The 26666-nt window shown below is 44.8% G+C and overlaps 1 protein-coding gene across 3 annotated transcripts in view; it reads left to right on the top strand.

Moving 5' to 3' along the window:
* Positions 1 to 26666, top strand: part of HECW1 (HECT, C2 and WW domain containing E3 ubiquitin protein ligase 1) — a gene marked incomplete at both ends in the record, with an annotated part of 620984 nt that overhangs the window by 593290 nt on the left and 1028 nt on the right. For all 3 annotated transcript variants that reach the window (XM_079711607.1, XM_079711606.1, XM_079711608.1), the window contains 5 exons: positions 11175 to 11273; positions 11951 to 12080; positions 16556 to 16702; positions 18291 to 18405; positions 20601 to 20799. In XM_079711607.1, the coding sequence (XP_079567733.1) occupies positions 11175 to 11273; positions 11951 to 12080; positions 16556 to 16702; positions 18291 to 18405; positions 20601 to 20799 (690 nt within the window). The remainder of the gene's footprint in view (positions 1 to 11174; positions 11274 to 11950; positions 12081 to 16555; positions 16703 to 18290; positions 18406 to 20600; positions 20800 to 26666) is intronic.

Below are 26666 nucleotides of genomic sequence, written 5' to 3' on the forward strand. Positions count from 1 at the left end.
ACCAGACTCCTTCACTTTGAGGAGATGCCTTCAGATCTTACTGAAGTGGAAACTCTGAGGGGACCACCTCCATTTCCCACCATGACTACAAATACCCACTCGACCCTACCACTTCCCTGCATCGCCCTTCTCCCGGTCCAGGCAGATGTCCCACTGAGGCTCTGGCTCCATCTGTTCCCATCTCCTCCATGCCCTTACTCCAGAAATTTTCTCTTTCTCATCTGTCTTTATACTTTACCCTCTCCCCCTGCTTATGGCTCCTTTCCCTCATTCTCTCCTTCACCTACTGAAATCTGACATCAGTATTCACCAAAATTGCTCTTTCCTTGAACAGTGGAGACCACCTAATTGCAAACTTAGTGGACTAGTATCCCTCTCTACCTTAACGGAAACATCACTGCAGTCGATATGGACTCCTACCTCAAAGTCTACTCCCTTAGATTCTGAGACACCAATGTCTTCTAGTTTTCCTTGTATCTCTATTATATGCAAATAAACATATATAATTTTATCACATCAGTAACTTACATTCATTGTAAAAAAATTTAATATACATAAGGAAGTAAGCCCACCCAGAAATAAATGCTATTAATATTTTGACTTAAGTAAGTCCTTCCATGCTATTTTGTTGGATGGATGGATGGGTGGATGGATGGACAGACGGATAGATGGAAAGATATAATTTTACATAAAATATAGCAATGGAATCAAAGTAAACTTCCATAAAGTTCTCTCCATGTCAAACTATGAATTCTAAATCTATGTTTTTATCCTGACCTCTCTGCTGAGCTTCAAACTCTTTCAGCTTTTATCCCTGCTAAATATCATCAACTTGATCCCCCTCGAAGTTAAGATCTAATCTCTCCCAGGAGCCACTTCCTGTCATCCTTCTCTTCCCCTTCTGCTCACATGAAGCTCCCTGTCCTGCCAATTTTATCTCCAAAATGTTCCTCACAATTCCCTGGACATACTGTAATACCCTCCCCTCTGTCCCTCCCCAGAACTATCCCTCACATGGCTGCAGGCTGATTTCTCTAAAATCCCAAAGCAAGCATGTCACCCCCTTGGCTTAAGCCCTTCAGCGGGTCCCCATTCTCTACAATTTAAAGGCTGAACTCGGGCTTCCCTGGTGGCACAGTGGTTTAGAGTCCGCCTGCCGATGCAGGGGACACGGGTTCGTGCCCCAGTCTGGGAGGATCCCACGTGCCGCGGAGCGGCTGGGCCCGTGAGCCATGGCCGTTGGGCCTGCGCGTCCGGAGCCTGTGCTCCGCAATGGGAGAGGCCACAGCAGTGAGAGGCCCACGTACCGCAAAAAAATAAATAAATAAAAAATAAAGGCTGAACTCGTTGGCATGGAGAATAAGACCTTCCAGGACCTCCCGCTGCCTCTTTCTTCAGCCTGATCTTGCCCCTTCTCCCTCTTTCTGCTCTAGTCATCATGAATTTCTTGCTGTTCTAAACATATTCCATTCTGTTTCCTGCCTCTTTCCTCATATGATTTTATTTTCTTGGAAAGCCCTTCCCTGCCTTCTGAAGCAGACTAATTCTCTACTCATTCTTCAAAGCTCACCTCAGTCATCACTTCCTCCAGGAACCCACCTAGATTTAATCCCTCCCAAGTCAGCTAAGTCTCCCTCCTCTGGGTTTTCACACCTCCCGTGCCCTCTTCTACAGCACGTGCTACGTGGTAATGAAATGCTGCATTGCTAGATCTCTCCCCCTTACCGAACTGTACATTCTTCAGAACGAACGTTTACCTTCATATCTTTGTACACACCTGGCACAGAGGAGGCACTCGGTAAATTTGTTGAGATTAAACATGCATGAACACACTGTCATTTCTCTCACATTTAAAAACAAATCCAAGCTTCCTTTGGTGTCACACCCTCCTCCACCTACCACTTTGATTCACAGCTCCCCTTTAAAGAAACATTCCTACAAAGAGTTATCTGTGCTTACTTTCTCTGCTTTCTCTTCTCCCATTCTCTCCAGCCTTTCCTCCCCTTTCCCTCCACAGAAACAGCTCTCATCAGGGTTGCCAAACCCCGTGGGCAACTCTTGGACCTCCTATTATTTGATCTCAGAGGCACTTGACACAGTCGGTCTCTGCCACTTTCCTGAACACTTTCTACATCCCTTGGTTCCCATCCTAACTCATCCCCTGTTCCTGCTCAGTTGCCTTTGTTGTCAACTTCCAGATCCCTGGATGTTGCACTGTTTAGGACTCAGCCCTTGGTCCACCGCTCCAACTGCTCATACTTCCTTGGTGATCTCATCCAGCTTCATGGATTCATGTAGCTCCATCCTCATGACCCCCCATTAACATCTGCAGCCTGGCCCTGTTCCTGGAAATCCTGACTGATGGGTAAAACTGCCCACTCAACAGCTCCGCCTGGATATTTAGTAAGCATCACAAACTTAATAGGTCTAAAGGAGAACTCTCAAGTTTCTCTTCCAAACCTTCTCTTCTGGTGTTTCCCATCTCATTAAATGGCACCACCATCTACGCAATTGCTCTGGCCCAAGACCATGGACTGTCTTTGATGCCTCTCTTTTTCTCACGTCTCCCATCCAATCCATCAGCAAATCCTCTTGGCTCTGTCATGAAGATACATCCCGAATCTGAGCTCATCACCTCCACCCCCACTACCCCAGAGTAATCTGCTATCACCTCCCACCTGGGTTACTGCAGGAGCCTCTAAACTCCTGCGGTGTCTCCTGGGAGTGTCTCTTCCCACGCTTGCCAGCCTCACCTCTCTCCCTGCAGCATCCAGAGTGATCATTCCCAACATCAATCAGTTCATCCCATCAGCCCTACAGGAGACCTCCAGTGGATTCCCATCACGCTCAGAATACAATCCACACTCCTTCCCATGCCTGCCAAGCCCTGCATGACCTGTCTCCTGGGGAATGTCTCCAAACTCATGTTCTCCCATCTTCTCATTCTCTCTCTGGTGTCCAGCCACTTTGCCCTCTTTATTGTTATTCAAGCAAACCAGATATGACCCCACCTCTGGCATTGCTGTTCCCCCAGCTTGCAATGCTCCTTCTCCTGGAAGCTCACTCCTTTTCTTAATTCAGATCAGACATCATCCCCTCAGAAAGGATAACACAACCTGGTACATTTTGGAGGAATTATTCTCCCCTCCCATCCTTTTCCCAAGAGAGACCTAGAGCCCAAGTTCTAGGCGGGAGTCTGAAATGATATTTGGTGGAGTCGGAAGGCACACTTAGAAATTAAGGGAGTGATGAAAACTGCTCAGATATGCGCAGAGTGGAGCACAAAGCCTGGAGGTTGTGACCTTCACTTTGGGGGGATGGGTGGTACTGGCGTCTGGTGCGCAGAGGCCAGGGTGGGTGTGAAACACCCTGCAGGGCACAGGACAGCAAATGTCAACTGTGCTACAGTTGAGGAACCGGCTCTGTTCTTCGGAGGACCGCAAAGACCTCTTAAAGGACCTTAACCCCTGCAAGTCCTGGTCCATTGCCAGGGAAGCAGTGATGGGAGGAAAGCCGGAAATGAGCAGGGATGGAAAACATGACTGCCGCAGAGAAAACCTTCTAGAACTCAGCTGTCAGTCTGCAGGAGGTAGGCCGTGCACAGGTGGGTGCAGTCCCAGAGTCATAGCTTGGGAGACAGGCCATTGTGACGGTGGTCTGGGGGCATTCAGGCCTGGGGGCAGTTTTAGAAGCCCTCTGGCTTCACTCAGTGACCAACAAAATGTTTTTGAGCCTCTGGTATTTGCCAGTGCACTGCTGGTTCTGAAGGTGTTTGTGCTCCGGAGGATACCGTGGTGTTTGGAAGAAGCCATCAAGGTCTGTAGCCTGTGTGCCGGGTTTTGAGCAGACCTCAGTGTACTGCCAGCTGTTCTTGTATCTGCCTCAGTCCCCCATCCCCTCACCAAAGGCAGCAGGGCCAAGCACATTGTCACCAAGTGTCCAGCTCTTTACAGCTCCATAATACACTGTCTGATGCCCTTTCCAAGCAGGAAGACCCAGAGATGGGGCCAGCTTTGGGTTCCTCAAGACTGAAGCTGGTACAGGGAGTATCTCTGATGCTTAGCGGTGATGCATGAAAAGATGCAGAAGCCAAGAATCATACAGAGAGAGACTGATGGCTTACAGGTCAAGAAGAGCCTGAAAAGGTCACCGGAATGAAAGGACACCGTGAGACAATTATCAGGGGCACAAGTTTTATGCCAGGTGATCAAACTACCAGAAAGACCACAGCAGAACCTTTCAGACTTGAAATGTTGCCTGGGCACTGCAATGAGGGTGTTATCCCATTTTTATATCACTTTCATATAAAGGGGTTAACTAGAAGCCTTTTTAAAGGGTTTTGTGGCACGATCCAAAATGTCTTTCCAGAGTAATGAGGTCTTTTTTTTTTAATGTTATTGAAGTGTAGTTGATTTACAATGCTGTGTAATTAGGTCTTTTATTTTCTTCAGTTGGCAAACCATCCTGCTTTCCCTTCCATAAATCTGACCTGTGGACAAGACATCCCTCTCCCAAACTTCCCGGCTAAATTTTTTGCCATTACGCAAACTGCTTTTGTTTAAAGAATCAGTTGAAAAGTACACCGTAAATCATTACATCCTACCTCCTGCTAAAACATGTTCCTACACAAAGTTTCATTAGAGAGGTGGAAGAGGGAGACAGAAAGGGAGAGAGAGACCTGCTAGTTCAGGTTCTGGGTGTGAAACATTCATCACATTTGCCCATACATTGACTCCATGACCTCAAGTCTTCTCTGCAGTTTGGTCTTTCTGTCCATCTTTCGGGAGAGAGACCTACTCTAGATATTGGAAATGTGAACAATTAATCTCATCGAACAAGCTTCAAATGATGTTTCAGGAATTTTCAGTGAGTTTGTACAGTTTATCCACTGGAATCAAACCAAATGATAACTTTTGATTTGATTCAATTCAGCAAATCTAGACTGTGCCCTCGCCTGTAGCCAGGCACTGCGATACAGGAGTGATGTCTGTAAGCAAAGCAGAAGTCTGCAGTTCTGCAACAGCAGGAAAGTGCAGGCTAGTCCACTGGTCAAGTCCACATTCTCATGCTTTTTTTTTTTTTTTTTTTTTGCGGTACGCGGGCCTCTCACTGTTGTGGCCTCTCCCGTTGTGGAGCACAGGCTCCGGACGCGCAGGCTCAACAGCCATGGCTCACAGGCCCAGCTGCTCTGCGGCATGTGGGATCTTCCCGGACCGGGGCACGAACCCGTGTCCCCTGCATCGGCAGACGGACTCTCAACCACTGCGCCACCAGGGAAGCCCCACATTCTCATCCTTTGATCAGGCCTGGATGTGTAGCCCTAGGAGCCTCAGCCTGGAAAAGGGATCAGGCATGCCAGTCTCTGGATAAACACCCAGGTAGACTCACCTCCACTAGTCCCTGGGCAAAGCCTTTCAGCATCTTAGCAGTTGCCCTATAGAGTAGGTACCATTATGATCCCATTGTGCAGATGAGTAAACTGAAGCCCAGGGATGATAAGCAGCTTGCCCAAAGTCACACAGGTCAGAAGAGTTAAACCGAAGCAGCCTGACATCAGAGCTTGCAACGTGGTCCTCTCCACTATACTGCTTTTCTTGGATTATTGGCAAACAACCCAAAGAGTAATGAATCAACAAACAGTAACCCTCTCAAGGGGAGAGTCAAGTCTTTGCTGGGCCTTTTAAACCAGGTGGGAAGATGTGCTGGAAATATGTGAAATTCCATTGCCTTTGAACGCTCACTGCAATGTGCAAAACCGAGATGGAAGTGAGATAAACCTTTGCCAGTAACATTGGTTGCTTTCAGATTTCCTGCCGTAATCTCCCTCAGCATCATTAGGACAGCTCAGAGTGGCTGCAGTTGCTTTTATCCGAGGCAACTCAAGTTAATCTCCCAGATGTCTGCTGAGGTGTTGATGAGGATGCTTGAAGAGTGACATCTGCCCATTTCAGAGGTTCTCCCATGGTCCCAGAGTTGACTGGCTGTATGCTGTCCCCTTCCAATACCTGTGAGCAGATGCGTAAAGATGAAAACCACTTAGGTTTCCATCAGTGTGGGAAGGGCCAAACCAAGCATAGAACATTCAGAAAATGAAATACTTTGGAGTCTATTAAAATTAGATGATGAGGGCTTCCCTGGTGGCGCAGTGGTTGAGAGTCCGCCTGCCGATGCAGGGGACACGGGTTCGTGCCCCAGTCCGGGAAGATCCCACATGCCGCAGAGAGGCTGGGCCCTTGAGCCATGGCCACTGAGCCTGCGCATCCGGAGCCTGTGCTCCGCAACGGGAGAGGCCACAACAGTGAGAGGCCCGTGTACCGCAAAAAAAATAATAAAAATATAAACTGTTTTTGTTTTGTTTTGCTTAAATTATCTGGATAGTTTCTGCAGTGATCAATCCAGAGACTAAAGAAAAGGACTTTCTTTCCATCTCCTAATTCCTACACATTTCCAACCAATGTTGACAAAAAGCACAATCAGTTTCCTAGCAAGCAGTTGTTCAAGCTGGGTGAGGTAAATAAAGGAGATGTACAAGCACTGGAAGATGTTTTCTCGTGAGAATGTCAGGGCAATTCATCAACTGGGAAAGGCTTTCCATTCCCATCTCTGCCTTTTAAGCTGTTGTTTGGATTTGAATTGTACAGTCCCTGTATTATGCTCTGTACAAACACATCCCAGATCATAGTTCATCTCTCTGGAATATATTTTACTGTATGTACTCGACTGGCTGTGAGCCATCCTGTCTGTGTTTATATAAAGCCAAACCACATTAGCATGGATTGCTTGCACAGCTATGAAAAAATATCAAGGGCTTACTCGTTGCCCACATCAGCCTGTGAAACCAATATAATTTTGTCTTTAGAAATTCCATCTTATGCCTGACCCCATTCAAAGCAAATAAACAGTTCTCAATGGGTGGTCTGCATTGCAGTCCTCGTGCTGAAAACAGCCCCATCTGCCACCCTCCATCTGATCCCAGCCCCTGGTGGAGAGGCAAGCCACAGTGATCCTAGCTTCAAAGTGCTGAGCAAGACACCAGACTCCTCCCCAGACCCTGCTTTCCTGACCACTCAGGATTGGTGCAGGGTGGACATCCAACCTGAGTTGGGACAATCACGGAATCATGCTGGAAATTTGGACCTAGGTCAGTGAAAGTCAAGTTGGTCTCTCTAGGGGCTTGAACTCCAGGCTGAAAAACATGAGCAGTGTTGGCAGTGAGAGAGAAGAAAGGAGCAGGTATGCACAGAGAGGAGGTAAGGGGAGACACTGGATGAGGGAGGGTGAAGTCACCCCAGTACCTGACGCTCAACTGCATTCCTGACTCTGCCTTTCTTGAGACACTGCCAGGACCTTATAATGAATTCCCCCTTTGGCTTAAACTAGTTGAAGGTTACTTGAATCAAAATATTCCTAATTAGCACAAGGAGGTATTGGAAGCCGACATAAAATAATAATAGTTATCACTTGAAGAGTGCAGTTTTCCAGAAGAAGAAATGAAGAATAGGTGGTTAAGTCCTGGCACAAGGTCACACACCAGGCAGCCTGGCCCCTGGACCAGAGGATTAACCTCACTACTGTCCAGCTTCTCAAACTGGACACAAAGGAAAAGGCTTGCTCTGGCTTCTGGCAGGTATGAGTCAGTTTCCCCAGTGTACCACTTGCCCGGGGCTAATTATTGACCCTAGATTTCTTGTAAAATGAAGATAACCATAGTCATAAAGTAGAGTAGCAAAGATCAACGAGATAACATAATATGTGTTGGCCCAATAGGCATTCCATAAACATTATTTCTAATCTGTTTCCCATTTTTCACTTGTAATGAATTACAGTGACTAGAACAGATGGAACGTTGTGAAGGGTGGTGGTAACCAGCATCCCGTATTTTTATTGTCAGATATGATGCTGAGATGAGTGTTCTTCATTATGTAAGGAAGTATTCTTCTATTCCTTGTTTACTACAAAGATTTTTTTTCTTCAGAAATTGACAGTGGATATTTTTTTTCTTGGTCCCCTGTTACCCCATTTTTTTAAATTTTTATTTTATATTGGAGTACAGTTGACTTACAATGTTGTGTTACTGTCAGATATACAGCAAAGTGATTCAGATATATATATATATAAACACACACACATATATATATAAAATCTTTTTCAAATTCCTTTCCTATATAGGTTATTACAGGGTACTGAGTAGAGTTCTCTGGGCTAGACTGTAGGACCTTGTTGATTATCTATTTTATATATACTAGTGTGTATATGTTAATCCCAACCTTGTAATTTATCCCTCCCCACCACCTTTCCCCTTTGGTAACCATAAGTTTGTTTTCTAAGTCTGTGAGTCTATTTATGTTTTGTAAATAAGTTCATTTGTATCATTTTTTTACATTTCACATATAAGTGATGCCGTAGACGGTGAATATTTTCAAGTAACTTTTCAGCTTCTAACCAAAAGAAAAGAAAAGCCATATGATTTTTGTCTCTTGACATCGTTATTAATTTTAATAATAGAATGCCTAATAGTAAATTGTCCTTAGTGTCCTAAAATCAAACATCCTTAGTCATCTGGCATTATTCAGGGAATGGACTGGTACTTTCTCTTGTGTTTTATTTATGATGTTTTTAATGTATAAGTGAGATGTCTTTAGTTTCCTTTCCTTTACTCTTTTCCAGATTCCATTTTGTGGTTATGGTAGCTCATAATGATGAAGTAAGAAGTTTTCTACCCTTTTCTGGTTTCTGGAGCTATTTAAATAGTAGGGGTGTTTTCTGTCCATATATGGACAGTCCCAGCATCAATTTTGAACATAGTCCTTTTTCCTCAAAGTTTTCTAGTTTACACTATGGTCATTTGTCTATTTAAGTTGTTCTTCTTGAATAGATTTGAATAATGTGTATTTTGCTGGAGAATTTACAGTTTATTGAGATAGTCCCTTTTTTGACATTGAGCTGAAAATAGTATTCTCATGTAATATTTTTATCTATTCCATTTCTGCAGACACTACTGCCTGCTGAGATTACCACTTCTCTTTACTAGGCCTTTCAGGGCCACCTCTAAGTGAGAGAGGTTCTTGGCAGGCACCTCTGTGTTGACGTTTGCTCTCTTCCCACTGTGGGTGGTCTCACCGTCTCCACCACATGGCCACAGCCCCACATCATGTTAGGAGCATCAGTTGTGATACCTCAGAGTCCACTAGAGTGGGTAAGCCTGCATGGAGTACGCAGGATTGTGGCCGCCATGTTGGGGACCCGTTGGTTATTGGGGTATCAGGAAGGAGTGCTGGGGGATGCAGCACCGATGGTGTACCCCGGCCTCAAGGACTGTAAGATGTTCAGCTGTTCCATGAGCCTCCCCATCCATGGTGCCCCTTTAGCACCTTTACATTCTACTCACCTCTGGTCTCCCTGGAGTCAATAATATTTACATGTTACTTCACGCAAAAAGAATCGACTCCTTCCAAAATGGCAATTTGAAGTGCTGCTTCTGATTACACTTATTACAGGATCTGATCATCTATTCTTTTAAACCATTTTTATAGCAGTTACAGAGTACAAAGTCTTTTGAGTCTAAAAAGAACCTCATGAAAGGTCATGGCTTAGTTGGAAATTCCAACTGGGAGGATCTGAGAAAAGTCACAGCTAAGTCTCTGCTTAGGTGAAAATCTACTTAGCTAGGAAGAGACAGGAGAGACCCCAATCATGGAGGTAGGCACCAGGGATGGACAGAACACAGGGTGAGGGAACCAGCATGCTAGACCAGGCAGATGGGAAACTGGTTTAAGAGCAGGGCAACAATGGGACCAAGCCCTTGGGAGCCATGGCATGCAGCTAGGCAGATCACCAGCAAAACTGCCAGGAAGCAGTTTGCCCCAACAAGGTTTTAAATCAGTGAAGGCCCTTACATCTGGAGGTGACCAGGTCTATGTGATCAGTTCCTCCCAGCAGAGACCTTGTTCTTCATGTGTGACGATGTAGGCTCCACTTACCGCTTACCACAGCGGGATTCCACGTACTTCTCCCCACTGACCGTGAGCACGACCGCCATATGTGATTCATACTTAAGTCCCCCACCTCCCAGCATAGGGTCAGGCACACATTAGACCTCCAGGTGGTATCTTTGGAGTGCTCGAATAGGTGAGGATGCATGGTCCAGAAAACTTTCCATATCCTTAGATTCAGATTCTCAGGTTCATTGCTGACTGTTTGCACTATTTACAATAGCCAGGACATGGAAGCAGCCTAAGTGTCCATCGACAGATGAATGGATAAAGAAGATGTGGCACATATATACAATGGAATCTTACTCAGCCATAAAAAGAAAGGAAATTGAGTTATCTGTAGTGAGGTGGATGGACCTAGAGTCTGTCATACAGGGTGAAGTCATAAAAAGAAAAACAAATACCGTATGCTAACACATATATATGGAATCTGAAAAAAAAAAAAAAAAGTTCTGAGGAACCCAGGGGCAGGACAGGAATAAAGACGCAGATGTAGAGAATGGACTTGAGGACACGGGGAGGGGGAAGGGTAAGCTGGGACGAAGTGAGAGAATGGCACTGACATATATACACTACCAAATGTAAAATAGATAGCTAGTGGGAAGCAGCTGCATAGCACAGGGAGCTCAGCTCATGCTTTGTGACCACCTAGAGGGGTGAGATAGGGAGGGTGGGAGGGAGACGCAGAGGGAGGGGATATGGGGATATATGTATATGTATAACCGATTCACTTTGTTTTACAGCAGCAACTAACACAACAATGTAAAGCAATTATACTCCAATAAAAATGTTTTTTTAAAAAGTGTTCAAAGAAAAAAAATAAATAATTTTTTTTTTTAATGCTGACTGTTTGTCTAGGGTCCCACAATTCCCCTCCACCAGCTCTTTTCATCACTTAGGTCCTTATACTCTCAGGTCTGAGAAAAGGATTCCAGCAAAATGATTCTATTTGGGTACTTGGGGGAGAGGAGGGTTCCTTTGTACATACCAAGTTCATAGCCATTGTTTATGGTAAAGAATAAGAAGAATGGGTGCCTCCATTGTGTCATCAATTGGCAAATTTTTCAAGCAGCTTAAGATGAGTACTATGAAGAAACACATCAGATAACAGTACAAATGAAAATATTTAACAGTGTAATTTCCCACCTGCCCTTCAGTTGCTCTGCCTTGTCTGTGTTCCAGGTTCAGGTTTAGTGGTCGAATCCTAGGCCTGGCTCTGATCCATCAGTACCTTCTGGACGCTTTCTTCACAAGGCCCTTCTATAAGGCACTCCTGAGACTGTAAGTGTCCACCCGGCCCTGCCTGTGGGACCAGAGGCACTGGCCTCTTTGGCACCTCTGACCCTTTTGTCCCTGTTTTTCCCTAATCATTCCTGTTAGGTTTATGGTGATTTACTTTTCTGAGTGCTTAGATATCACATAAACCTTTTAGTCCAATAAAAATGCATTTGGAGATTTTATGTAAGCATAGGAGAACATCATATAACAGATATAAACAGTTTATATAAATATAGTAACATTACAAGCATTGCATGAAACTACTAAGTAGAATTGATCTTTCCTTGTATGTAAGTCATTATGCTGTGCACCTTAAACTTATACAGTGCCATATGTCAATTATATCTCAATAAAAATGGAAGAAGAAAAAGAAAAAAAAAAGAATTGATCTGTCTATAATTTAGTTATTTTCAAATGATACTCTTCTCCAAAGGCCATGGAGAGCCCCTGAGTCAATCATTGTTTTGTGTTTATTATTGTAAACATTTTAAAATTTCCTTTTCCAATAAAAAACTACTGAATGAACTAAAAAGATTCATCAGTATATTCAAAAGTATCCAATTGTTAGAATACATCTGTGTCGCTTTAGCCAGGAGTGACATAACCACATTTTGGCATGAGGTCTGGGCAGCTATTTATTGAAACAATCCGTTTACCTTTCTCCCTTTGAATACACCCAGGCCCTGTGATTTGAGTGACCTGGAATATCTGGATGAGGAATTCCACCAGAGCTTGCAATGGATGAAGGACAACAATATCACAGACATCCTCGACCTCACATTCACGGTTAATGAAGAAGTTTTTGGCCAGGTTTGTGAGATGTGGGTCTTGGAAAAGACATTTTGGTTTTTACTGTGGGAAATTCACATACCATGAAATTTACCATCTTAACCACGTTGAAGGGCACAGTCCATTCAGTGTGGTTGGGTAGATTCACAGTGTTGTGCAGCCATCTCCAGAACTTCATCTTGAAAAACTGAAGCTGTGTCCATTAGACAGTAGCTCCCCATTTCTCCCTCTCCCCAGTCCCTGGCAACCATTCTACTTTTTCTCTCTCTGAGTTTAGCTACTCTGAGTACCTCATATAAGTGGAATCATACAGTGTTTGTCTTTTCGCGACCAGTTTATTTCACTTGGCATAATATCTTCAAGGTTCATCCACGTTATAGCATGTGACAGCATTGTCTCCTTTTTTAGGGCTGAAGAACATTCCATAGTATGTAAATACCATATTTTGTTTAGCCATTCATATGTTGATGGACGCTTAGGTGGCCTCCACCTTTTGGGTATTGTGGATAATGCTGGTGTCAACACAGGTGTACAAATATCTGTTCAAGTCCCTGCTTTCAATTCTTTTGGATATATATACCCAGAAGAGGGATTGCTGGATCACATAGTAATAGGATGTTGTGTTTAAAAACAAGGACTGTCATTCATTTAAGATATAATTCTTTGAGGACTATTCCCTTTATTAAAGGTCCCCATGTCTTCTTTTTCTTGTTTTGACATGGATCTAGTTTATAGAGTTTTTTGAAAATCACATGTGATAATGGATCAGAAAGCATTTTTGTAACGTGTGCAATACATCTGTAAGGTATTTCTCTTATCTGTGCAACTACAATAATACTTCTTTTATCACTAGCATCCAGATATTTACTTCTCCAAAATGCATATACTTCAGGACTATTTAATAAGATAAGCTTCCCATTTCTTTTTCGACCCGTGTTTATATAACATTGAATTTTCTGGGTTACGGTTTTATCAGATCAACCACAGCCTGAGCAGATTTAGCAATTAAGGTTTTGAGAATATCATTTACGAGAGGTTCCATGACGTGTGTAATTTGTCATGGAATGTTGTGAAATTAAGCTGGTTTACTTTATAAGTACGTTGCATGACTGTGGACGGCATGCTGAGTCCATGGGTGAGAGCTACCCACTGAACCTTGCAGACCTCCCATCACCCACAGCTTCAGTCAAGCATCTTGGGGCTTCCCTGGTGGCGCATTGGTTGAGAGTCCGCCTGCAGATGCAGGGGACACGGGTTTGTGCCCTGGTCCAAGAAGATCCCACATGCCGCAGAGTGGCCAGGCCCGTGAGCCATGGCCGCTGAGCCTGCGCGTCCGGAGCCTGTGCTCTGCAATGGGAGAGGCCACAACGGTGAGATGCCCGCTTACCGCAAAAAAAAAAAAACCAAGCATCTTGGACAGGTCGTGGAAAATGTCACTGTTCTGGTACATTGCCTGTGTGTAAACATACCTCTGAAGAATATTCTCTTCTATATTTGACAAAAAATTATTTCTTACAACTATATGTTGTAAATATGTTCAAGAATATACGATTCACTTAACTGTCTTCCTGTATACCAAAGGAATGTGTAAAATACACTATTCCTCTGCATGACTACTTTTTAGCCCATCCTTTACATTAGCCCTATAGTAGAGGGTAAATTTGTAAAATAAACACAATTATTTAGCAAAATATATTAAGACAAATGTGAACCCATCTTAAAAAACCTTTAGATCCCAAACCTAACGCTTTATGCTAAAATAAATTCCATGTGGGTGAAAAAGCTGAATGTTTAAAAATACCACAAAAAAATGAAAATGACAGGATTTTCCTTTTTAATCTTGCAGTAAGGAATGCTGCTATAGATGTGACACAAACTGTCAAAGTCGTAAAGGAAAAGATTGAGATAGTCAACTAAAATTACTTTTTTAATACGGCCTGGCAAAAATACAACATAAAGTAAAAATGGCATAATATTTACTACATTGTAATGCATAAAACAGACAAAAGGCTATTTCTTTCAATATAGGAAGAGATTCTGCAGATCAGTAAGAAATGATCGACAACACAGTAGAAAATTAGCAAAGAATATAAGTAGATAGTTCCCAGGGAAGGAAATACTCACCCTCATTCACTATTTTTTTAAATGTAAATTAAAGCATTGTGAAATACCATTTTCCCTCATGAGAATATCAAGAATCAGAAAGCTTAGCAGTATTCTATTTTGGAGATGGTGTAGAGAAACAGGCACTCTTTACAGGGGTGTAGGTGGGAGTAAGCAGAAGTTTGCTTCATCCTCTGTGAAAGGCACCTTCGTGATATCTATCCTCATTCTAAATGCACCTGCCTTTGACTCAGCATCCACATCTAGAAATTTGCCCTACAGACATATTCACATCCAATTGAAATGACTAATGGCTTCGGATCTTCATTGCAGCATTGTTGATCATTGCAAAAGATCCGAACCAACCTAAATGTTCAGCAGTAGAGCATTGGTGAAAGAAATGATGATTCATTCACACAGTGGAATAGTGGGCTAGTAGGATGTGTGGTCTGACACCCCAGCCCATCCATTTACATATAAATCATAAACAATAAACCGCGTAGTATAACAACAACAAAGAAAGAATAAGACAGGTCTAAATTGGTATGAAACAATGGTCAAGGTGTATTTTTAATTGAAAAAGTATGATGATGAACAGTGTGTATAATATGCTACCGTTTACGGGAAAGGAGATGCTCTATACGTATTCCCTAGTGTATACACTGATACATGTATACATCCCTAGTGTATACATTCCCCTTCCCTGGAAGGGAAGGAAGGGTGATTTTCTCCAAGTAGGGAGATTGTATGGCTAGGAGATGAGGTGGGAGGGAAACTTGCTTTTCGTTGTATGGCCATTGATAGCACTTAAGTTTTATTCCATGGACACAGGAAGAAATCAAGTAAACTACGAATGACTAAACACATAAATTAGAGGGAAAAAATAACATTGAAAATAAAAGGAGCAATTCTTCAGGTGTATATAGCATAGGAGTTGAACAACTCAGAGAAAGTTCAAAATGTTCCCAGTGATAAAAATAAGGATGTGTTATAGATCTAGAATAATATCCATCTGTTTAAAGCTTCAACGATCCTGTTTCTTTTCAAATGAGGTCACCAAGAATGATGATTTTGGTTTCAGAAAATCGAGTCTCAGCCCTTCTTTTGGCAAGTTATGGAGTGAAGAGCAGACAGACAGATGCAGCTGAAAGACACCATAGGCTTTTCCTGGGTGTGTTCGTTAAGATTAGGTTTCAGCTGCTAATGAAGAAACCCAATGACCCTGCGGAAACTAACAGTATGTTTTTCTCTTACATAAAAGTGTGGAGGCAGGCAACCCAAGGCTGCAATCCCTACAGTGGCCACCTGCACTCATGACCCAGATGCATACAGTGCCCCAACCATCACGTCCGTGTCTGAAGTAGCAGGACAAAGGGGCATAGCCCCTCCCATTAAGGAGGCCCCCTGAAAGTGCCATACAACACCCCCGCTTGTACCTTATTGGCCAGAATTTAATTACATCACACAGTTAGTGTCAGGAAATAGCCTTTAACTGGGCAGCTAAAATCCAGAGGCTCCAAAGAATATGGATCTTGGGTGGCAATTATTGTTATAATTGGCAAGTATTTAATATTTGCCCTACTCACCCAAGTGATAGAAGAAAATGTAATCAGCAGACTCTGTGAACTGTTTTGTTTAAGTACCTTGTCCATGAGTGCCAAATATATACATATATTTTTTAATCAGTAACTAAGTACAGTTATGCCTCATTTTTCTTACAGCATTGAGCAGCAAGGTGAACCCCTTAAGCAAATTTAAGATAACTGATGCTAATCCCCTTCAAACACCAACACTTTTTGATAAAAATGTCTAATATGTTATGTGCCTTCTTGCCTTTCAAAACAATAAAGCACAGATCATCACTTTTCTTGTTAGCTTGTCCTAACAAACATGCATCTTCATACTACGTGGCAACTTCAATCTCTGTTTCCTTTCTCAAGGTCAGGCTGTCACTCTTCAGCCACTCTTATACCTGGCTGCAAAACTATCCTCCCACCCTCCACTATTTTCTTGCCAATGATCTGCTGTGGTTGGGGAAGAATTTGGCTGTTAAGAATTTGATCTAATTTGGATTTGGGACAATCAAGTATGTGACTATAGGATAGGATATTCCAGTCCATTTAGGGACAACCAGGGGCATTTTTCTTTTATTTCTATTAAGCCTCTTGAGTTAAAGAAACACATTTCCTCTTTATAAAACAAAAATGCTTCTAAGGTACTGAAGTATCTGCTTAGAACAACCAGAACCTTTCTAGTAACGTCCAGGAAAGGAAAAAGAACCAAGAAGGTAATGATGCCAAATGCTTGTGAAGAGTTCATCCTCCTAAAATCGATCTGTCTCCCTGCAAGGTAAGCTGAGTCAGCAAGCATCATGATCTTTGTTTCCCCACAAGGTAACGGAGAGGGAGTTAAAGTCTGGAGGAGCGAACACCCAAGTGACAGAAAAGAACAAGAAAGAGTACATCGAGAGGATGGTGAGGTGGCGGGTAGAGCGCGGAGCGGTGCAGCAGACGGAGGCCCTGGTCCGGGGCTTCTACGAGGTGAGACCCAGGCCCGGCAGGCACGCCAGGCCTTCGCCCCCGACACAGCTTGTTAGGAGAAGGGAGAGGAGGAGCAAGGCAGGAAGAGGGCTCAGCTCTACTCACCAGCGTGCAAAGAGGGCCTCCTGGGGATAGAGGGTGAGGGGTCAGAGTTCTCTGGGAAGCCCAGCTCTCGTGGTCTCACAAAACTGGCATTGGTGGGGCCCTGCTGTGCCACCTGTGAAAACACATGGCACCTCCTGCCAAGACATGTGCGTGTTGCATCTCCTTTCACTCAGTGAAATAAAAATGAGTGAAATGAAGGCACTGGAGGGCACTGTCCACTCTCGCTTGATTTTTATTTTCTTACACAGGCAGACCTCGGAGATACTACAGGTTTAGTTCCAGACCATGGCAATAAAGCCAATGTCACAATAAAGCGAGTCACATGAATTGTTTGGTTTCCTAGTGCTTATAAGAGTTCTGTTTACACTATACTGTAGTCTATTAAGTGTGCAATAGCATTATGTCTAGAAAAAACAATGTACATAACTTATTGAAAAAATACTTTATTACTGAAAAAACTAACTATCATGTGATGATGCAGTGTTGCCCAAACCTTCAATTTGTTAAAAAAAACACGGTATCTGTAGAATGCAATAAAACAAAACACAATAAAAGGAGATATGCTCCTAGTGTCACTTTGTGGCACATGATCCATGCTGAGATGGTAACTCAGGAGGACAGTGACTTATTATGGGATTGTACGAAATCACGTGTGTGAAACTTTTGAAAATTATAAACCCTATAGAATTTAAAGAATCTTTCATTCAATTAAAAAAAGTTTTTTAAAAAAAAGCATCAGAGATCAATAGTAATCAAAAAAAAAAAAAAAGGACAGTGACAGCTGCTAGCTTTCGTGTGCACCAAAAATTGACATGGTTAAACTTTTGCAATTTAGAAACAAGGGTTTGGGTGTTGGAAGGTTTTCTTTGCTGCTGTGATGGAGAACAGTGTGGGTGACTGGCTGGTCCGCTGGTTTGATTAAAGGAGGTACCCACTGCAGGTGTTCAGTTGTACCTGATACATTGGGCAAAAAGATGTAAAGCCAGAGCTCAGAACCCTAACCAAGCAGATCTTCCCAGATCTTTGAAGGAGGAAGGCGGGAAGTAAGGGGAGAGAGGAAGGAAAAGGCAGTCATTTTAATATATAATGTCCATTCCTAGGAAATAAGTCCTAGTTTGATGTAGAGGAGAGGATCCCTTTATGTAGCGGAGAGGAGTCCAGGGACTTGGACGTTTTGCCTTCAAAAGGCAATGTTATTTGGAAACTTAAATGTGACTATGGAAGGCCAAGTCAGGCTAATTCATAACATCATTCCGAGAGGGAGTATCATAGTAGTGCAAAGCAGCAGACTTTTTTTGAGTTCCCAGCTCATGAAGGGGTTGTGTCTCAAAATGCTCATGATTTTGAACTTAAACATGATAGCACATTGGGGGAAAAAGTTGTAAACAATGGTCAGCCTCCCAGCTTAACCCACAGAAATAATAATGAATGTAACCTCTCAAGGAGGTTGAGCCTGGAGGCTGAGGCCTAATGTGGATTTCAGGTGGTGGACTCGAGGCTGGTCTCCGTGTTCGATGCCAGGGAGCTGGAGCTGGTGATTGCGGGCACGGCAGAGATCGACCTGGTCGACTGGCAGAACAATGCTGAGTACCGGGGAGGTGAGCGAGCGGGGCTTGTTGACCGGCTCTCAGGGACACAATCCGTCACTTCTTAACAAATGTAATTGAGGTGAAACTGACATAACATGAAATTAGTCATTTTAAAGGGTGGCATTTAGTGCACTCACAATGTGGTGCAACCATCACCTCTAGCTAATTCCAAAACGTTTTCCTCATTCTCAAAGGAAACCCTGGACCCATGAAGCAGTTGCTCCCCCATCCTCCCACCCCAGCAAACCTCAGTGTGCATTCTGTCTCTGTGGATGTACCAGTGCTGGATATTTCATGTAAATAGAAAGATACTGTATGTGGCCTTTTGGGTCCAGCTTCTTTCACTTAGTAAGGTTTGTTCACGTTGTAGTATGATTCACTACTGCATTCCCTTTTATGGCTGAATAATGTTCATATATATATTCCATATGTAGTGATAATATAAATATAAAATAATATCACTTTTTGAAGGTTACAAAAAACTTGGCCTTACTTCAGTACGTGTGCAAAGTAGGCTCTGGTCCATGCCTTCTGCCAGCTTCCAACCTAGACTTTCCTTTGGGTGACAGTAATCCCTGCTGGTCGTCTCTGGCATAACTCGGTGGAGATGCGTTCCAGAGAACGCCACCATCCACAGGCCATCTCCAGAGCTGGGTCATTTGCTGGCATGAAAGTGTGTTCTGCTCCCTGTAGAAGTGAAGCCCTCTTCACGTCAATCCTGGTTTGCTGCAACACGGTTCTGTCATCTCTCCAAATCTAATGTCTAACCCCTCCTAGTTATTCACCTCCACGCTGCCAAACCAGCCTTCCTGAATCATTTATTTTGATCAGGCCGTTTCCCACCCCACAAAACAAGCAAGCCCCTTATTACTTAGAAACCTTTGAACGTTCTTTAAGCTGAAAATCCTTTCTTCATGTAAAATATTACAGAGAAACCCCTATCAATATAATAGAGGGTGAACAAGGGACCCATCATCTAAGCCCACTTTGTCTCCCCGGTACACTCAGCGGTGTAGGAGGAAACCTCTGTGGGACCACTAGGCCCTTCCTGGCTTGGTAGGAAAGCCACCGACCTAAGGTGTCAAGTCACATTGTCTCTGCCTAGCTATTAAGGCCTCTGAGGCCCCAGCAAGGTCCCTTCAATCCTCAGCAGAACCCCCTCTATGCTGGTCTAGTCGGCTTGCTGTTCCCTGCATATTGATTCCTCATTCTTTTTTTTTTTTTTCTTTTTGCGGTACGCGGGCCTCTCACTGTTGTGGCCTCTCCCATTGCGGAGCACAGGCTCAGCGGCCATGGCTCACGGGCCCAGCCGCTCCACAGCATGTGGGATCTTCCCAGACCGGGGCACGAACCCTTGTCCCCTGCATCAGCAGGCGGACTCTCAACCACTGTGCCACCAGGGAAGCCCAATTCCTCATTCTTGTCATTCTCTATTTCCCCTCCTGCACTCACACAAACCCTTCACATGCTGAACTCACACCTCCCTTTCCTTATGAAGTTTTCCTTCTTTCTGCCCCAGTCCACATAGATCTCTGCATCTTTGAGTGTTTCGTGCATTTGCAGTCAGTGGGGAATCATTTACCTTATCATAAGTGATTGCTCCAAGCTTGGTTTCCTCACTGTCCTGTGAGAGGCCCCATACTACTTCCATGGGCCCAACTCTTTGCGGCCCAGGGCTGATCGGGGGGCAGCGGTTCCAAGGGCACTTGGAGAGCCCGGCGTCTTCCGTTGGCCAAGTTTGACATTCACCTCCAGCCTTCCTTAAGTCCTAGACGCTCCACAGTATGTGGGTCCCAAGAGCTAAGACATCAGAACAAAGACAATACCAGGAAATACCATATTCGTAGAGAGCTTTGTCTCTTCGGAACCCCAAAGATCTCTACGAAGCCTCGTCACTCCTTGTCTACATTTATATCAGGCAGGAAAAGGACTCCCGGGGTCCCAGTTGTTTAAATAGAAAGCAGACATCTCTGAGGACATCCCTCACAGCATACAGCCTTTTTATAAAGTGCCTATTTTCTAAACAGGCTTTTTGTTTTTAAATTTGAGTCAGTTATACAAATTGTTTTAGACCTACCTCAAGGCCATCAGGAGAGAAATCAGCAGATCAAGGGCTGCTCTTCAGTTCTTGGCACACCTGATGTGTATTTCATCTCCCTCCTCCCCTCTACACATCCTCTCGGTCTCCCTCCCGCTCCGCTCAGGTTATCACGATGGGCACCTCGTGATCCGCTGGTTCTGGGCTGCGGTGGAACGTTTCAACAATGAGCAGAGACTCAGATTACTGCAGTTCGTCACAGGAACGTCAAGCGTGCCCTACGAAGGCTTTGCAGCCCTTCGAGGAAGCAACGGGCTTCGGCGTTTTTGCATAGAGAAATGGGGGAAAATTACGTCTCTCCCCAGGTATGGAGCTCCTGCCCGCCTTTGGGAAACCTGCCGAAGACGGCCAAGTACGCTTTGTTATTTGAGCTTGGGCACTTAGCCGTTGGGGTGGAATTCTTTCCTGCCACCCAAAGGATTGTTCTGTGAGTCATCAGTGAAAGGTGTGGGTGAGAAGTCTCGGGGAGGTGCATCTAGACCATATTCTTAGTGATTTTTTGATGGCTGATGGTACTTGGGCTAGTGGTATCACGGTCCATGTGTCCGTCCTACGTAGCCCAATTTAATTTAAAGAGGAATGCCTCATCTGGGGGAGGGTCCAAAGTGGCCCTGCCAGCACTGTGTCTGGACTTCTACTGTTACCCACCCGGGTTCTTGGACTCTTTCATCAACAGAAATTGATAAGAGGCCAGACAAATTCAGGAAAGGGTTTACTGGGACTCGTCCCCAAGGCAGGGTGGTGAGCTGGTCCCTTAAATGGGGTGAGGGTGGGGGCCAATGGCTGAGTGGGGCCAGAGGCCAGGCTTCGGCGCTCTGCACACCCCCTTGGTGGTGCTGTGTGCAGGGATCATGCACAGTCCCCCGTTTTTGCTCCCAGCATCTCAGAAGTGGCAGTTGGTTTGTGGCCTTTTTGTATCTTATTGTTCATAATTGCCCCTAACTCCCCATGCCTGCAGTTATTTTTAGTCCCTAAGAGTTTCTTTGTGTTCTGTTGCTCAAGGGGATGTTTGTCCAGGTGCAGGCACTGCAGTAAAGGATCCCAGGTCCCAGCCTGTCTCACTATGGCGTAGCACTGGATACACTTGATATTCCCTGGAATAGTTAGCATGTACATGTTGCATTTTTCCTACTATGTTTCAAAATGTATGCAGACAAGACCACGTATATATCTCCGGTCTCTCTAGTGGCTTCTATACAGTAAGCTGTTGATGAAATTATTGTAAGATAATGCAGAAAAAGTAGGCACTAGGGCTCCAAGCAGTTTAACAGAATGAATTCCCTGCACCATGAGTTTTCATCCCAACACTCCCTTGGTCCTTTCTGTGCCACTTTGGGTAGCATATTCCTCATCAGTGAAATAAGGAGCACTAAAGAGATACTTCTGTCTAGGTACTATAGTAATAAAACCTGCTCAGCAAACATAAGATTGATCCACATTATTTTCTTCTACTGTGATATTTTCTAATTATAACAGACGATTCGTATTTAGTTCAGCTGTATTTCTGCGTGGCCTCCCAGACACTTTGCTCAATCCCTATTGTGGAAGGATTGACTGAACTATAATTTTCATCTAGCTTTCCTAGACTTTCTAGCATCCCGGAGATAATTCACCTGATGATGGTGAGTATTAGCAGGCCCAGGAAGCAGAGTGCATGCCCAGCTGGTTAATAACAGCCTAAAGTGTTGGGGCACTTTTCAGCCCTGGCTTCACCCACTTCGATCAGCAGACCCTCAGTGCCCATTTGCATGGTTCTGCTGAGCACTGAACCTGCTGAAGGAAGTCTGGCAAGAAAATAAGGCTAAAAAGGCAAGATTTCCATTTGTCGAGTTTAATGATAGATTTGGAGGATGAGGTTTTTTGGAAACATTTGGCTCTTACTTTAGAGGAGTGAATTTGAGTCACATTTGATGATTCTCTCGTAGTGAGCACCTCAGTGTGCACCTGAAGGAGGGCCTGAGCTACAACAATGCACCTGCCCAGAGGGGCTTACAGTCTAGGGAGGAACTGAGCGGAAGAGTAAGTCGTTACAGCCCCAGGTGGAATCAGAGGGACACTAAGAAGGGAAGATAAAAGCAGGATGCTGTGAGTATGTAGAACAGAGACCTAATCCTGATTGAGTTGACAGGAGACGATGACACAGAGAAGCTGGCATTTAGGTGAGCCCTGAGGGGCAAGGAAGGGTGGAGGAGATTCTGGGCTGAAGCCACAGCAGGAGCAAAGCCTGGGGGTGGGAAGGGTCAGCTGTGTTCAGGAAAGATCACCAAGCTGGCCTGGAGGACAAGACGTCCAGTGCGACACTCGCAGGGGACGCAGTTGATAGAGTTTGGTGGGCCACGGAGAGAAGACCCCGCTGAGGAGTCTGTTTTACTCTTTAGGAAGGGGAGGTCATTGCTTTTGTCATTTGGGGTCAGAGATTGAGTCTAATTACATATATGCTCTGGGAAGCTTTGAAATGTTCATTGATCCTATCAACCCACACAGAGAACTTATAGGGTGGACGTCAGGCTTATGAACAGGCTCAGCACATCTGGGCCAAGGCACTCCTAAAAAGGCTGCTGCCCCGCAAATCCCAGAGAGGGTTCTTGGGGGAAGCAGGGACTTTGCCGTAGGCCAGAAGGGCCCCAGGAATCAAGTGCTGAGATGCCTCTAAGGGGACAGCGAAGATGACCCTCTGAGTAGCCTCCCTTGTGCATTTTCTGAAGATCCAAGAACCTAGAAAGTGTCACCTATGTGTGGAGAGAAAGAAATAACCTCTGGACTCCAATAATGGTACTTCGGAAAGACCTGGCCTGGACACATGGCAGGTGATAGAAGCCTGAGGCAAGCAGGAGCACCGAGCACCCTCAGGGTGACCCAGGACTCCCCAGAGACCGTGAGCCCCGTGTACAACCCACGCTCTGATGAGCTGCATTCTCCTCAGACCTTCCCTCTAGAAAGGCAGCTGGCTTCCAGATGAGGGAGCATCACAGCAAAACCATACATCAGGCCAAGTCCTTGCTTTCCAGAGTGTGTGGGGATTAGAACAAAGGACTCTGAGGGTAGAGGTTTCTAGGCTATAAGTTTACAGTGCCTGATGAAGAAACTTCATAAACCACCATCGCTGGAGCATAAGAGAGGTGAAATGGTCATGGAGGTTGGGGTCAAGGGGCTGGCAGACCAGGGTACTGAACAGTCAACCAAGTGGATTCAGATGCTACACAGTCTGGTGGGAAGACCTGAAAATGGAGAGCATTTAAGCCAAGTACCAGAGATTTTAATAAATGTGTTACCCAGAAGGTCAGAAGGTATGGAAGGTATATCTAGATCACTGGTGGTCAAACGTGTCTTAACTACAGCCCACAGAGAGAAGGACCCTTCACATCCCAGCACAGTACATGCATAGGTACTCCTGTGTGTGTATCTGAAACACATGTTCTTCAAAACAATACTTCATCCTTATTATCTGCAGGTAATACACTATTTTCTACCCTATCCTATTTCATTGAAATAAAGTGCCAGACAAAACCTGTAGTTTTGGGGGAAAAAAATCTAAATGGTATGAGATTCAGAGGAACAGAAATTTTTGATCAAAGATTGAAAAGTAATGATGTAGGATTGGCAGTGGGGAGTGGAAAAGTCGCTCATCCATCCACAGCCCAGCATGCGGCAGGGTGAACGGTGACCATCTCGACTCGAGTACTGAGAACCGCATCCAGAGCTTGGAGGCCACATCCAGACCCGGAGGTGGGAGAGTTTCCTTACTGTGGAACTTGACAAGGAAAGGCTTGGGAGGAAAGAAAACTCGGGAGCTAGTCAGGGGAGACCCAGCACAGGCATCGTGGAGATAAGATAAAGGAGAGGAGAAAAACCTTAGGGATTTACATTTAGAGTAGGGACCAGGGGTAACAGAATTATGAGTCATGGGCGGATTAAAAGGACTAAAATCCTAACACAAACATGCTTCCGTGCAGATGTAAACTGAGCCCAAGCCCGGGATGAAGGTGGAGGCCTGGTTAAGTTAGTAGTTGGCTTACTCTATAGGGATGGTTCTCAAGGGGGGGAGGGCAGGAAAGAGGTGATTTTGTCCCCCCAGGGGACACCTGGCAATGTCTGGAGACATTTTTGGTTGTCGGGGAGGAGTCCTCCTGGCTTCTCTCAGGTAGAGGCCAAGGATGCTGCAAAATACCCACAAGACACGCAACAGTCCCTCCCGGTGAAGAGTCATCAAGCTCAAAGTGTCAATAGTGCCGGGTGGGAAGCCCTGCTCTGTAGGTTGTCGGGCTACAAAGGAGGCCTGAGGGAGCCATTGGGAGTCCCTAAGAGAAACTGACAGCCACTGAGAAGCCATCAAGAAGCCAAGGGAAGGGCTTCCCTGGTGGCGCAGTGGTTGAGAGTCCACCTGCTGATGCAGGGGACACGGGTTCGTGCCCCGGTCCGGGAAGATCCCACAAGCCGTGGAGCGGCTGGGCCCGTGAGCCATGGCCGCTGAGCCTGCGCGTCCGGAGCCTGTGCTCCGCAATGGGAGAGGCCACAACAGTGAGAGGCCCGCATACAGCAAAAAAAAAAAAAAAAAAAAAAAGCCAAGGGAAGAGAGATGTTCAGAGGAAGAGCTGTCAGATGCTTTCAAAGAGCTTGAGGAAGTGGGCATAGAAAATGTGCCTCTGGATTGGGGAATCAAGAGGTCATTGACAAACTTGGAAAAGAGTAGATTCAGCAGTGATAGAGTGAGAACCTGTCCGGAGATGGAGGCCGTAGTTGGGCGGTGGAAGAAGATGACTTGAAAAGGAGTCACACTTAAAGAACTGGCCTCACAGCCGCACGTGGTAGCGATGCTGCCTCTTTCCACTGTTGGCTCGTAACCAAGCTTAGAATGGCCTCTACTACAGAAGGGCAAGACTGGCTTTGGTACTGTCTTGGTGCACATTTTAATCAGTAACTTGGAAAACCTCGAGGAGACAGATCGACTGTGTAGATGACACAGGTTAGAAGTATCACACGTAGTACTGTGATGGACCCAATCCAAATCCAAAATGATCTCAAAATGCTGGAACCCTAGAATAACACCGACAGAGTGGAATCCGACACGACACAACTGAACAGATCCAGTGGAGTTCCAAAATATCAACTTCACAAATATGAGATGAGGCTGATTCATTTGCTTGCAGTCACGTGGAAGAGGCCAAGGGTCTGAGGTCCCCACAAGGGTGACACAGTTCCTAAAATCATGACTGCAGTGGTGGTCGCATTATTATTAAGAGACCCTGATGCTTAAATGATGATTCATGGTTTATGAAAAGCATTTATGGGCTGTCCTCACACCAGCCCTCTGAGGTGCATGGAATATGTATTATTATCCCATTTTATAAGTGAGAAAACTGAGGCTTAGAAAGATTCGTTGACTTTCCCAAGGTTATAAAGCTAGTCAGTGGCTGGACTGTGACCAGAATAGAGGTCTTCCGAACCCTGGTTCCAGACTCTGTCCACAACCCCACCCCACCTGGGAGCACTGGGTCCAGTGCCCAGGTAATGAAGTAAGCAGGTCCTCCGTGCTGTCAGGACCACACGTGGAGAGCAGCGAGGACTTCGGAATGAGGAATCAAATCGTGATTTGATTGTGTTCATTCATTCTACATTACGAACTAGGATTTATTTAAGAGTTAACCAGGCCTATAGATTAATGCAGTAAGAGCAACTCTCGAAGAAACTCTGGGTGTTCAGACTAGGTCTTGAAGAGGGGCCATTTGCTAATATTTTCAGTTCCCAGAAATTATCTTTTACAGAATTAATCTGATCCCAACTATTTTCTAAATAGGATTTTTTTTTCTGTATTATTTCCACTTGGGAGTGACAGTTAAAATGATTAGATAAAGAAAACCAAGAAGATGCTGTCTGCCCGTATCCTGCCTCTGGCTAATTCAGCCAGTTCCAAAAGCACACTTGGCATTTTTCTGCCCCTCTTAACTTGGTTAGCAGGGTCTGGTCCTGGTCCATGCATTGGCACATAGCAGGGAAAGCCATTCTTTGTCTAGGCCAGACACTGGCCCACATAGATGGGCCCGCAGGATGAAGTACATGACAAAATAAGCAGAACCCAGGTCAGGTGGCACTGGGATGCTGCAGGCATCCAGAGAGGATTATCCCCTAAGCTCAGCTGTTCTTGGAAATGCAGCATCTCTGCTTCAGGTTAAGC

The sequence above is a fragment of the Hyperoodon ampullatus genome, assembly GCF_949752795.1.
Source record: "Hyperoodon ampullatus genome assembly, chromosome: 9".
Taxonomy (NCBI): domain Eukaryota; kingdom Metazoa; phylum Chordata; class Mammalia; order Artiodactyla; family Ziphiidae; genus Hyperoodon; species Hyperoodon ampullatus.